Source organism: Lemur catta, chromosome 24, assembly GCF_020740605.2.
Source record: "Lemur catta isolate mLemCat1 chromosome 24, mLemCat1.pri, whole genome shotgun sequence".
Taxonomy (NCBI): Eukaryota; Metazoa; Chordata; class Mammalia; order Primates; family Lemuridae; genus Lemur; species Lemur catta.
In genome coordinates this window covers 13,361,144-13,375,926 of record NC_059151.1, presented here as the reverse complement: position 1 = coordinate 13,375,926, position 14,783 = coordinate 13,361,144, and the positions used below count along the sequence as shown (strand labels likewise).

The following is a 14,783-nucleotide window of genomic DNA, read 5'->3' as shown; positions in this document are numbered from 1 at the left end:
TGAATTCAGACATCATTTTAACAATTCTGAATATATCACTAATGCTTTATCCATACAACTATATCAACTATATCCACTATCACTTTTACCTGTATAATGATATTAGAAATGCCTTCATCAAAAAGTCATTAAGACACTCCACTATAATCCAGTCATTTTGTGTGTATTGTTTTTCTTTTTCTCGGGGGAGGGGTATAATATATGACACAGTTGTGGACTAAGCCTCCTTCAAGAAAAAGAAATGAAAAGATTAACCACATTCTTATTAAAAAGTGATGTCTAAACAGAATTAAATTATCAAAATGAGAAAATTTTCTTTATCCATTAACTACATAATTTTACACATGGTACCATATAACTCGTTTTCATAGCAGATCATAAGTTTCATCAAGTTCAATTTGTAGTGAATGCGCAGAGATACATATGTTTGAGAAATTATAATGTTCAACACAGCAATAGGAAAAATCAATCAGGAGCACATGAAAGAACATTTATACAAGGTTCTCAGTCCTGAAATTTATATGAATGTGACAACAGAAGTACAGAGATTGAGCCACATAAGCAAATTTCTTCTAATAAAAGTGAGGACTGAACACTACCTCATTCTGCAAGAAATATTTGCCATTTGCTAAGCACCTGCTGTGCTCTAGGCATTTTACATACAGAGTTACATTTAATCATCATGGCATTCCTATAAAATAAGTGTGTCACTCACTCATTAGAGATATAAAAAAAATGGATTTTAGAGTTGCTAAGTAATGTGTTCAAAGCCATACAAGTGAAAAATCTTATATTTGAGTTGGTATAGATAGACATAGGTATAATCTGCTCACAAATGTGAACAAAACTTGGGGCATTAGTTATCTTTTAAAATTAAGTTAGTTATATTTTTAATGTATAAAAAAGCAGAGTGGAGATTAGGAGATTTGTTTGATCTGTAATACAAATAATAATCTTGACATATTTAAAACTGAAATTCTATATGCATATCAAAGATATATTTTAAATTCCTTAAAAAAGGCATTAGATTTTTAAAATTTCAGTATTTTACACAGTTTAATACTAATAAACAATTAGATTTTTTCTATAATTTCAATGAAAATAATTTCCAATTAATGAGACAAATTTTGTGATAGAATTTTACATGGGAAGACATTTTAAATATAGAAAACAGTATCTTGTTCCATTCATTCACATAACTATCTAGGGAAAGTTCAGCCTTCATGTAGTTGTAACATGAGTGAGCAGAAAGTTTCCAACTTTGTCATTTGATTTAAATAAACCAAGTTACTATATATTTCTTCTGTGACCTGTGATTTTTCATAGACAGGATTTTCTACCCAAATTAATCCAATAGACTATTTACTAATATATCAAAGTTAATGCTCTCTAATTAATATATAGATATAATTCATTTCCAGTGGAATGAAAGGCATCTATTTTTATTGGTACAGATCCATCAAATAGGAGACGGCTGGGGAACCAGAAATTCTTGGAGTCCTGGCACTTGTGTTCCAGATGCCAACAGCTGGGTCAGTGCCTTTCTGACTCCCTCACTTCCTGCTGGTGACAGAGACAGTAGATCCCCCTAATAAACTAGTTAGGAAAATTATTTCTGGTGGCAAGCCTAGAGATTGCTCCCAAACCCCCATATCAATTTTATAAAAAGCTAATTCCCTATATTCAATTTCCTTCTGCTTAAAATTGTTAACTGCTTTCTAGTCAATGCCTGTAAACCATGTGTTATGCATCCCAATTGTTTTATGGAAATGAGTACATAAAGCAATCTTTAAATGCAAGTGAAAGAATAGAGGAATAAATATCTAGTAATAGCCAAGAAAATTATGGAGAAGATTTCTTGGGAGAACTTTTCTTCTCAGATATTAGCTTTGTAATAAACTATTAAGAATACATTAGTATAACAGAATAGAGAACAGAGAATTCAGAATACAGACTGCAGGATATATAAAACTTTATTATATAGCAAAGGTGGTATTTCAATTCAATGGGGGAGGGTTTTGTTCATTTAATAAACACTGGTTTCTCAACAAGCTGCCCTTATTTTAAAAAATTAAGTTGGATTCCTGCCTCATGCCATACACAAAAATAAAGTCAAGGCATATTAGATATTCAACTGTAAGAATTAAAATCTTAGAAAAAAATGTAGAAAATTACATGTGTAACACAGGGGTTGAGAAGACTCCTTCAGCCAAGAGAGGAAACAGAAGCTATGGGAAAAAAAGATAAGACACATATTTGACATGAATGTTAAAAAACGTTGAATGGCAACAAAATGATCGAACAAATGATAAATTATGAAAAATATTTGTGATGCATAAGGTAAAATTTAGATTTTTAATATGCAATGTGATCGCACAGTTTTTTAAGGCAAAAGACACAATGGCAATATGAGTAAATGATATGAACATACAACACAGAGAAGAACAAATCCCAATACCAAAGAAATATATGAAAAACACTCAATTTCAAGAGAAAAATACTAATTAAAATAATTGTAAACTATCACTATGAAAATACCTCTTGTAGTGAGCATGAACGGAGAGACAGTCTCTCTACAGTGCTCGAGGAATTGTGAGTTTTGCTAGTACTTCTATGAGAGTAATCTGATAATATATATCCAACAATATGTCACTAGAGAAAAATAAAATCTCTAGTTCATTTCATTGGAATGTTTTTTCCGAAGGCTGAGAGCAATGCTGTCCAACAGAAAATATAATGCAAATCACAAATGCAAGGCACATAGGAAATTTTAAGTTTTAGCAACCATAGTCCAACAAATACAAAGAAATAGGCTAAATTAATTACAATATTTTATTTAATCCAATAAATTCAACCTATTATTGATATAATTTCAAGATGCAATCAATATAAAAATGATTGAGAGGTTTTACATTCTATTTTTTTTTGCTAAGTCTTAGAAAATTGGTGTGTATTTTATGTTTATAGCACATTGCAATTTGAACCAGCGCATTTTAAGTCCTCAGTAGCCACACGTCTAGTGGCTACAGTGTCAGGCAGCACAGTATGGTTTTTTGCTTCTCAGCATATAGAAAACATGTTGGATTATAGCAATCCAACATGGTAGAAAAATTTGCATTCTACATTCTTGTCAAAGAATACAATTTTGAGCTTACGCTCTTTTATTATAAAAATCTTACATGAAACAACTAATATGTAGTAAGACTCGCCTAAATTTATAATATTACCAACCTGTTTGAAGGTGTTTTTATCTAGCAATACTCGTCTCTTAAATTCAGCCAGGAAAAATGCAGCTGGAGAGACTTATTTAGGGCTGGGGTTTCCTCACATGTTGTGACGGGCAAAGTGATGGATCAGGGATGGTGATGCTGACACACGGATTCGAATTTGGATGAAAAGGAAGGGATGATGTAGGAAAAGCAAAGCCAAAAAGTAATTTAACACTGTACCAAAGTTTTCACAGAGAGAAGTATCAGTTATTTGTTTTCCATTAACATCCATATCAAAAAAAAAAAAAAGAACCAAAGGTAGGAGGAGAAGAAGGAGAGGAACAGGAGGAGGTGGAGCTCCAGAAACAGAAGAAAGGAAGGAAGGGAAAAAGTGAGGCAGAAATACATAAACACAGAAGAAAATTTATACATTAAAATGGATTCCTAATGAAATTTATGGAATGCGCCTCTGAAATTTCATAGAGGAAAATCCCCTTTGGTGTGATGCTATCAACTTTTGAGAACAATTAAATTGCTATAGTAACACAAAAATAAAAATAAAGCCCTGTCCTTGATGCCACATCTTCTCTGACTGCTTCTCCAATACCCATGCTACCAAAAGGGTGTCCACGTGGCCTGCACATCCTCCCCTACCTCCGTGGCCTGCACATCCTCCCCTACCTCCGCCCATCAGCTCGTTCCAATCTGGCTCTAATCCTCTACTAAAACTACTCCCTTTTCTCTCTGAAGTCATTTGTAAACTGCATAATGCCAAATCCATTGGGTAAATTCAATCCCTATTTTGCCTGACCTATTGCAAGAACTTGGGCTGACCAGTTACCACTCTTACCTACCTGAAAGTCTTGTCGGTGCGCTTTTGTTGTCCTTCTTTTCTTTTTAGCCTTTCCTCAATCCTATTGAGCAGCCCCTCCTCCTCCTCCTCCAGCAACACTTAAATGTTTGCTTCCCCTGGGTCTCTCTCCCAGGTCATCGTTTCTATCTCATTTACTGTTGCAGTTTTAAATGCCATATTTTTCATAGTTTTCTATCTCCAGCTCGAAACACATAACATCCAGGTCCTAACATCGAACTGCTTACTTGACTTCTCAACCTGGTTCTTTCTCAGGCTCCTCAAATATAACAGATCTGAAATTGAAATCTTGCTCTTTCATGCCCTCCCAGTTTCCTCCTGCTCCTTTAATCCTTCTCAGTGGAGTAAATGACAACTTCATGATCCTCACAGCTTTCCATGCCACAAATGTGGGAGTCATTCTTCACTTCTCTTTCCCCATCTCACTCCAACTCTATTATGTCACAAATGCTATGTAAGTCATAGTTCTTAATGGATCTATCCACTTCTCCCTGTATTTTACTGTTTGGCAAATTTCTAATTGTTTAGCAACCTCCATTGTTGCCCTCTTCCAAGTAACTGCACCAATAGCAGCTCATGGGATCTAAGAACAGAAATCTTACATCAGACCTCTTTATAAACTCTTCAAGAACTCTTCGTTACACCTGGGGCACTTTTTACAGATTTATGCTGTTTAGTTTGGGTATATTCTTCCAGCTTCTTCTGCAACTCTGTACCGCACTCTTTATAACACTGTGAGTGTGACCTGGATAAATCTTGAAAACTTTTTGTCATTCTGTGTCTCAGTCCTTCGTCTACATCAGTGCACTTAATTGGTCACACCTGAACTTCATTAATTTGTTCCTGTCTCTACGGTTTATAAAGAGCACACCGGATTCTGATTTGTTTTCCAAGGTGATCATTAATCCCATTGTTAACATAATCATGTTTACCTTGATGAAGATACTAAACGTTCCACTGTATTATAAAAAAATATGTTGATGAAGGACTGATATTACATATAAAGTGCTCACAATGGCCTGTCAGTGGTTCCATGTTTTTTCATATACCATGGGGACTGAGATAATAGCTAGTAAATTATGCTTTTATATCTTATCTTCCTCTTTTACTAAGATAAATGTCTCAACAATTTTCTCTCTGTATGCTTCAATTTAAATACATTTTAAAAATTTGCCAGAAACACTATAAATTTTTCAGATAAGTAAAATGTCCTATTAACAAAATAAGGAAAAATACTGTTGTTATAAATTTATAGCTATGTAATTCAAAACTCTAAAGTTCTTAACACTGAACTCATAATGTTAACCTTTGAGTGAATTATTTTCTCACCAACTCGAGGGATTTAAGATTGGAAACAAAAGTAACTGCGAGAACTTTTCTTCAAATTTCAGTATTAGAGCTACAAAACTCCACATATTCTTATCTGGATATTTACTCCACTACATTTACTCATCCTCTATTCTTAGTGCATGAAAAGGATAGACTTAATTCTCAGGTTGTTTATTTTCAATGGAAGATACATAGCCGACATCATTTTAACAATAAAAACAACTTTCTAAAAGAGAAGAAGCTTATAGGAACAGAAGTGGCAATTTTTGAGAAATAAAAGGTACTCTACCCCAAATTCTTTTTTTCCTCCAAAAAGGAGAAATTCACTAAAACCAGTTCCTCTAAAGAAAGAGTAGATTTAAGGATACCCCAGGCAATTTCATGGATGGACAAGATCAGTAAAACAAGTGCAGCTGGGTTTTATATGTCCTGGAACTAGGAAGTCAGAAATCAAGACTACTCCCTTTATCTTTTGGTCCTCCTCTACTCTAGTCATAGCTTGTTCCTAATTATCCATCTTATACAGGAACCAACTGCCTGTCATCCCCGACTGCATTTCCACTGACAACAATCTCATTATTTTTCATTGATCTTCCATTGACAACAATCTCATTGTCTTGTTCAGAAAGAAAGAAGGGCTTTGTTGAGTCCAATATATCTGTATAAGCCTGACAACACATGTTGGCCATTAAGCAGCCAGTGGGCTGGCTGTCTTTGAGTCAAGTGCCTATTCTTGGCCCAAATGACATTTTTCTGGGAATCTGAATGATTTACTTGGTCCTACTAGTTTTACATGGCTGCAGATCTACAGGACATGAAAAAGAAACATTTTCTGACCCACAGATAAGGGCTTAGATTAGTTAATGTTCTAAGCTTTTATTGAAAAAATGATTAGAAAATTAAGGAAATTATCTTATTAATTGAAACCCATGTAGATTTCTACCTCAATTTTATCTTACTTGCTTTTTCCAATAGTGATCTAATAATTCACAAACTATGCTAAAAATGCATTTATCTTCTGATATTTCAAACTGTATCAATGTATTAAATATAAATAAAACATAATAACCTAATAGAAAATATATCACCTTAAGTATTTTTTTGGCAGTAACAAGAAATATTCTACAATTGCCATTACAGTGTTTTTGTAGAATCTTATTTTGTTGTATTTCTCTACTCCTTGTCCCAAAAATGATGAGTTAGAAGTTCCAACTTTAACAGTTTTAGAAAAGCTTTCATAGATGAAAGAACACAATGAATTTTATTAAATACTTCATATAATTATACTAAACAATATAACTTCTTGTCCAGAGTAGGCCCTACTCTCTGATGCTATCACTGACCAAGTAACATGATGTCCATTTCTTATGAATTCAAAGTAGCAACAAAATAAATGGGAGCCAGTACAAGAAGGCCAAAATTTCCAGTAGTCTTGACACTATATTATCTCTCTGAAAGTTAAAAATGACCCTGTGACTAATAAGGGATGAGAATATTGATCCTGACCAAAGGATGAGACTTTATTCTTAGCATGTATCAGACAAAAATAAATGGGGCATATTATAAATGAAACTCCAACTTGGGGACTATTCTGGCACTTTCAGTATGTCTATATAATGTGCAACACATAACAAAATGAAGCAATGGGAATTATTAGTATGGAAAAGTGGCAGAGGAGCTTAAAAGAAAGGAAAATATGACACACAGTGTGATAAAACACAACGTATTTTAATGAAGTAGGTATAAAAGGAGTCTTATGAAAGACCACAAGGCATTGATGAATTACTTTTCATGATTACAAAGGGAAGTCACCTTTCTGGATTATTTCAGTATGGAACACTTGGAAATAACAAGGAAATTTCTATTCAGGGATATATGTCTCTGAGTGAAAAATAAATACAGGAGGGGTTTGGTTCCATACATTTTCTGATATTTTCATCACCTGGACTATTTCAATGTCTGCAGTAAAACTTAGGTGCCATTCTTCATATTTAAAATAGAAAGGAATTACAGGCCAAATAACAACTTAGTTTTTAAATAGTACCTTCTGTGATGTTTGTCCTTTCTATTCTTATTTCATAGCTGTTGACAAAATGACTGTAAGATATTCTACAATCTTTGAAAAACATAATAAAATAGCAACTGTAACTTACCTAATAGCCAGTTGAACTCTTAAAACATGATTTTTGTATTAGGCGAGTTCCTAGTTCCTCACTTTGGATTGAAATTTTACTTTAACCTGGCAGTAAATATTTTGGTAAAATAGATCCTTCATCTTCTTATAATTTGAAATATTCCACCATTTTCTGTTTGATGCTTACTCTTTCACATTTATTTATGTGTTATCTAAATTGAGTCACAACTGGTACTTTGTGATACAAGAAGATACAGCATGCTCTCATTCTGTCCCACTAAATCCCTGTTTTATTCTTTCCTGCAACTGCTCTGGTTCACTACCCTTTTAATCAGTCTATCCTTTGTTCTTCTCATGTCAGTTCTTTCCTTCTCCTCTCAGAACCATGCACCACGATGTTTCCTCAATGACATGGCAGTGTCTTTACACGGAGAGCCACACTCCCTAACTTTTCTGATGTGGGAGTTTCATTGCTTCATTCATGAGGCTGTCTCCCAGGTCAGTATAAGGCAGACTGTATGAGGTAGTTTCTCAGTACAAACCCTGTCTTGCATATGCAAAAATAACACTATTGATCAATGACCTAAAAATTAAAATAATAGCTAACATGTATGAAGCAATTACTATTTGTTTTCAAACCCTGAAAAGGACTTCACTTGCATTTTCTCTTTAATCTTCAAAACAACTTTCAGATATATGTTATTGTTCTCCCAGATGTTGCTTTTTAACAAGCAAACAGAGATAATGAAAGATTTATTTTTTTATCTGTGATCCTAGCTCAGATAAGCAACGAGGCTGGGCGGGAATCTGAGGCAGTGAGAGTCATCCCAGGTGGGACATGATTACTTACAGCACGGCCTCGGATGTAGCTGAAAAGGCCCCTCTACTAGCCCAAGGGTTACTTCCAACATGCTGCTGTGTAAGCTTGAAATCTGTAGCAATTACCTATTTCAGTATTAGTCCATATTAAAGTGAAAAAACCCTGAAAAAAAAAAAATCTCAGTACAAGTGATCTTATCAGAACCTTTCAAGACTGATCTGAAGAAAGCAAGTTTTTCAGCCTTCAGCGTGGAACCAGTGTATTTCCTTAGCAGGACAAACCTAGGTTGTTGGGCTTGTTGGAAGATTTTAGGCAAAGCATAAAGCTTCAAATCTTTCAGAACTTCAAGACAGAGGTAGAGACTAGACAAACTACAGTCCTCACAAGCTATGTATAAACATCAGCACATGGTAAGACAAGATATATGCTAATTTCACCCTTTCATGATTCCTTTTTTAAACAAATCATTTATTTAACTTTTATCAGTGGCATCAAATAATATCAATAAAAATACACAAACTATGGAGTGGGGAATAATCTAGGCTTTAATAAATCACTCCTTAATGAAGGTAAAACTTAAAAAATTATATTTTAAAAATTATTAGTTTTGGAATAAAATAGGACACTGGTAGGTAGGATTCAGTTAAACATAAACCAAAAATACATCCATTGTGCGTCATTTGTACTTTGTTTCAGTACTGAGTATTGCATCTTTCCTGCTTGCATTAAAGGGCAAGTTGGATACTCAACAGTTAATAGATCTCTGATGGCAGCACACACACAGGTTATCTAGCAGTATGTTCTACCTACTGCTGGAAATATATCTTCATAGACATGAAACCGTTTGACCACTTTGCACTCTTATTATCATACTGTGCAACTCTTGTAGGGCAATAAAAGGTAGCTGGTAATGGATGATCTTCAAAGAGTTACTATTAATAGTTGTGGGTTCACGAGCAAGCCACTCTCTGGATCTCAGTCTTCTCTCTCTAAAATGAGGCAGTTGGACTAACTGACACCTAAGGTGGCACACGAAGCTGCAGTCCACGCTATGTGGAGAAGCATGCCCAAAGCAGAGAGAAAGCTCTCCAGGAAAAAAAAAAAAAGAATTAATAAAAATTCCATGATTACTCACTCATATCCAGAAAATGGATATGGAATAATTTCAAAAGGCAACGCATTATAAGAAAGTTTCACTGAAGGAGAGTAACTGAAGCACATGATGAATACCATATTGAGAAAGACCAAAGGAGATGGGGAAAACGCTTGGGAGGAACAAGAATAATCAGTCACTCTAGGATTATTCACAACAGCACGTGCCTCCAAGTATTACTTGAGTATCAAGTGAAACAAAAGCCATTTTCTGGCTAAAGTGCTCAACCTAGAGTTTGAAATAAACTACATCCCATTCTATCTAACTAAATTAGTTAAGCTGAAATTACAAAAAGGTAATTAGCTCAAGGTTCTAAAGACAAGGTTGGTTTACTTAGAGGCTAGTGAAGCCTCAGAGCCACGGTTTTTAAGAATGTCAACGTACAACATTAATATATTAGGATATCATGGGCTCTAATTTCTTTTTTGTCATTTCGTCACGAATACATTCCCCATTCAAACGGAAAGCAATTTTTAAAATTTATTTATTAAAAATGCACTAGGCAAGACAAGAAAATTACATTACCTAAAACATGCTAGTAAGCTATGAGAAATTTAATACTATTTAGCAAATTAAAAGAATGCCATTACAATAGATTTTCCTCTTGCATTTCGCACCCCTCACATCTCCGGTAATATTAATACCCAAGTTTTTGTTTTTAATTTTCAAATTAAACCCTTTTTCTAATCACCATACGATTTGCAAATGCATTTGAAACACTTCAGAAAGGACCAAACACAACTGTCCTGATGTCCGCTTGGAAGTGCAAACCCATTTTCGACCGCACCGACCGTCTCCTTCCACCAGGTCGCCGCGGGGGAGGCGCGGGACACGGCCGGGACGAGCCACCTGCCGCGCGGCGACAGTCCCGCCCAGCGACGCCGCCGGACGCCGTCGGGCCGGGCAGGGACGTGGCGACGCCGCTCGCGGGGTCCCGCTCTCTTTAGGGACCTTTACGGCGCGCATCCCTGCGGGACACGTTCCCGGGGATTTTAGACGCTACAGGACCCCGCCCCGGGCGATCTGGAAAGTTCCAGGTGCTCCCGAGCGGCGGACGCGGCGCCCCCACCCCCGCGCCCGGACTCCCGCGGGGCCGCCCGGGAGGGACGAGGGGGTCCCGGCGGCCGCTCGTCCCCGCAGAGCTACCCACCTGGGGGCGCGGGGCCGCCGCCCCTGCCCGGCGCCGCGGGCAGCATGGTGGCCCGAGCCGGGAGCTGCGACAGCCGCCGGGGGAGTCCCGCGAGCCCGCTCGGCCGTCGCCGCGTCGCAGACAACGCGCCCCCCGCGCGGTTGTCGCCGGGTCGCAGGCAACGCGCCCCCCGCGCGGTTGTCGCCGGGTCGCAGGCAACGCGCCCCCCGCGCGATTGTCGCCGGGTCGCAGACAACGCGCCCCCCGCGCGGTTGTCGCCGGGTCGCAGGCAACGCGCCCCCCGCGCGGTTGTCGCCGGGTCGCAGGCAACGCGCCCCCCGCGCGGTTGTCGCCGGGTCGCAGACAACGCGCCCCCCGCGCGGTTGTCGCCGGGTCGCAGACAACGCGCCCCCCGCGCGATTGTCGCCGGGTCGCAGGCAACGCGGGCTCGCCGCGCCGGGCGCTCTGAGGAAGTGACTCTGCCCGCGGTGGCCGTCGCCTCTTTTTCAAAAGGCCGCCTTAGTTTCTCACAGCGCCCGTCCCGCTTCCGTCCTCACCTTTCCACCCGGCGACTCTCTGCGACCCAGTGGCCTTGTCGCCGCGGCCCCTCTTGTCCCCTTCTGGGTCTTCAGCGCCCGCCCCGCTTCCAGGCCGGCGCGGGGACCCCAGACGGGGGCGTCTGCCAAGTCGGGGAGCAGTAAGTGCAGACAGAGGTATAGCAGATGGATGTCGATAAGATTGGAATTTTTTAAATATTCCATTTGACCCAGACTTTCTAGGCCAGGTTGATACATTGAAAAGTGATTTTAAATCCCATGTAAAATGTATTTCCCGCTCACAACTCCAAAATGGGCCCAGTAAAAAAATTTGTTATGCATCTAAATAGCCTCTCCAAACAAGAGTTGTTGGGATGTTGTCAAGACCGAGCTATTACCAAAGGAATTGTCCCCGAGCCTTAAAATCAATGTCTCTTCTTTCCTCCAGGATCTCTAAACTGGTAATTTACCTTTTGAAGTTGAAGATATTTTTGAAGATCAATTTGAAGATTTGGTGACAATACATGGTTTAAGTGTCCCTCTCCCCTTCTCATAAAAGAAACCTAAAAGGAAGCTTGCTTAGCAACTATTTCTCTCATAGTCTTTTTTTAGGAATCCTATAAATATCAAGTATCAAAGAAAATGTTAACTTTTCTCACATAACTAGACTTGTTCTTAGAACTTTATAACATAATACAAAAAATGGAGAAATATGTGAGATGTCAGAAACATTTGAAGGCTATTATAGATATATTTATCTGCTTGTAGTTTTATTAACATCATCGTTAATTTCAACATGACTTTCTGAATTTGAAATAATGGAGCAAAAGATATCTAATTTATGAAAAAATGTCATATTGACAGATATATTGTCTTCTATGTATGCCTCTTTACCAAGAGACCTCAATATATTAAGTTAAAAAAAAAAGAGTGTTTGGATTGTAGGGTACATATAAACTCTTGGTCAATATTTTTAGAAATTCGATTCCTAGGAAAGTGTAAGTCTTCCTGAACAGACTTACTGGGTAAATAATGTCCTAACTGGTGCATTTTCTAGTGTATATGTTCCTGACAAGAGCTACTTTAACCAGCATAAACACTCCAGCTTATGCTCTAAAATTACATGTCCAAATCTTCAAAGGCAACCATCCAGCACACAAAAACTTGTTAACAAAGACAGTCTTCAAATAGTGAATTACATCTGTCACATGTACTGAACAGTCTTTCTGTATGCAAAGCCCTGGACCGGAAGTCAGAAGGCTGCACTTGTCATTCTGACTCTGCACCCTGCTCTCAGGGTGACTGGAACAATTCTTAATATTTTTCTGAGCCTTGCATATCTCCTCTAAATGAGTAAATTAAAATAATTATATTCAAGTCTCTGCCACCTGTTAAAATTTTATGACATTGTCTCCTATAATAGGTATGGAAAATAAGATTTACAATACATAGGAAAATTAAGTACATTTCAGATGCTTTTTCCACTATTTATGCCAATATAATCCCAGTAAATAGAAAGATGAAAGCAAAAATGTGCTTAAAATGATGGGCTAGTTTCTAAAAACCAGCTTATTTAATAAGACTTTGTGTTAGAAAATCTTAAAAATCTTCCACTAAAGTTTAAAAATTATTCTAGTCTTATTTTTTGTTTCAGGTACTGAATGGGAAGACAAGTCTTGTTCAAAAGTTATAAGCTAACGTATAGCCCATCGACTTATTTACTTATTCTTTTGTTTTATAGTTTGAAGTTAAATCGACTACTCCTCTTTTTTAAGAAAAGTATTTTATATGCTAAGCACAAGAATTTCACAATGTTCATGCCATTTTGTTCTCAAAACAATGTGGCTTTAACTGTATTTTACAAATGAGCAATCTAGGTTTTAAAAATTTTAAGTGACAGAGCTGGAATTCAATCCCAGATCTGACTCCAAAGCCTCCCCTCTTACTTATAATCTTTCCTTTCCTTTTAAGGTCACTTAAGGCCATTGCGAAAGACAACATTGACATCATAGGCTAGGTTATACATATATACACACTGAAAACTTGTTTTCATTTTCCTACCCACTTTCCCACAGAGCTATAATCCCATAAAGCTAAACACCAATATCCTTAAAAATAGGTGTGAATTATACTTATAAATCATTACAGTTTTGGTGCTATTTGGTTGGGGATATGTAGACATTGACACAAATACACACACACACACACACACACACCACATTTATGTGTGTGTGTGCGTATTTGTGGTGACCTAAGTCTTATATGTATTCAAACTTTGCCAGTGCATTTATGAAAATATATTTTAGAAAAGTTTTCACTCATTTTGGTCTTGTTTCTGGGTCAAGCACATCTTTCATCAAAGTTGACTATATTTTTCCCATGCTTTTTCCCTTAAGGAGATGATACCATCTGAAATGTTGGGTTATCTCTTGGCTTGTGTTTGTTCTCAGGGAAGAGGAACTTAGTAATTCTCACACTGTGAGGCTTTTGCAGTCAGAATGCCACCAGCGGTGTGTAATGGCAGGTCTCTGATTTCACCTCTGTTACAGAATGACAAAAAAATGCCAGCCACAGTTGGTTTCTTGTTTCTCAATATATCAAACTCTTGGATCCATTGACTTCTTCCCTTGCATTCTTTTTTCTAGCAGCATATTGACAGCCTCAAGATTATTCCCCAACCCTGTGGAGACGATAAGAGCCTCATGCTGACTCTGTGTTCCAGTAAATGGACAGCTACAGCGTTTGTGCTGCCCCGTGACAGTCGCCACGGCTGATTCCTCGTGCCCTGTGCAGACTGGATGCTGCTGCCCACGCTATTGGCTTCATTTCTGCTTTTGGATTCTGGATGTGCTTAAAGAACAAAACTGGTTCTTTCCTGAAGCACCGACCTATCGTAAAAGTGAAATAGTTTACTTCTTCATGACTACTTATTAATTGGAGAATTTTCCTCTTGGGAGACATGCCTGAATTTTTAGACGCTGAAGCATGTTATTCCCTTCAGGTATATTATATTTCTTATTTGCTAGCTCAAAACTAAACCAAATACCGGGAAGATCTGAAGGAATTTCCTAGCAATCATATTTTCTTTATCATTACTGGGAAGCTTTTTTCATTTTCTTATCTTCCCCCACATTTAACTGAATTCTTTAATACTAATCTACCTGCATAACGGCCCCCAAAAATGTTCACATCCTAATCTCCAGAATCTGTGTGTTTATCACTTGACGTGGAAAGTGGAATTAAGAATCTTGAGTTGGAAAGATTATCCTAGATTATCCAGGGAGCCCAGTGTAATCACAAGGGTATTTATAAGGTGGAGGCAGAAAAGTTAGAGAGGAGGTGTGATGAGGAAGCCAGACACTGGAGTAACGTGCTTTGAATATGCAGGAAGAGGTCACAAGCCAAGGAATACAGGTGGTCTTTAGAAGCTGGAAAAGACAAGGAAATGGATACTCTTGCACAGCATCCAACAGGATCCATTCCTTTTGATACCTTGACTTTTAGCCCAGTGAGACTGATTTTGGACTTCTGACATCTAGAATTCTAAGATAATAAATTTGTGGTGTTTTAAGCCACTAAGTTGTGGTAATTTGTTGTCGCAG

At 37.7% G+C, this 14,783-nt stretch overlaps 1 protein-coding gene across 2 annotated transcripts in view; it reads right to left on the bottom strand.

The window, feature by feature from the left end:
- Positions 1-10,719, bottom strand: part of BANK1 (B cell scaffold protein with ankyrin repeats 1) — a 237,814-nt gene extending 227,095 nt beyond the window's left edge. For both annotated transcript variants that reach the window (XM_045536640.1, XM_045536641.1), the window contains exon 1: positions 10,667-10,719. In XM_045536640.1, the coding sequence (XP_045392596.1) occupies positions 10,667-10,712 (46 nt within the window). In that variant the 5' untranslated portion in view covers positions 10,713-10,719. The remainder of the gene's footprint in view (positions 1-10,666) is intronic.
- Positions 10,720-14,783: the final 4,064 nt, after the last annotated feature.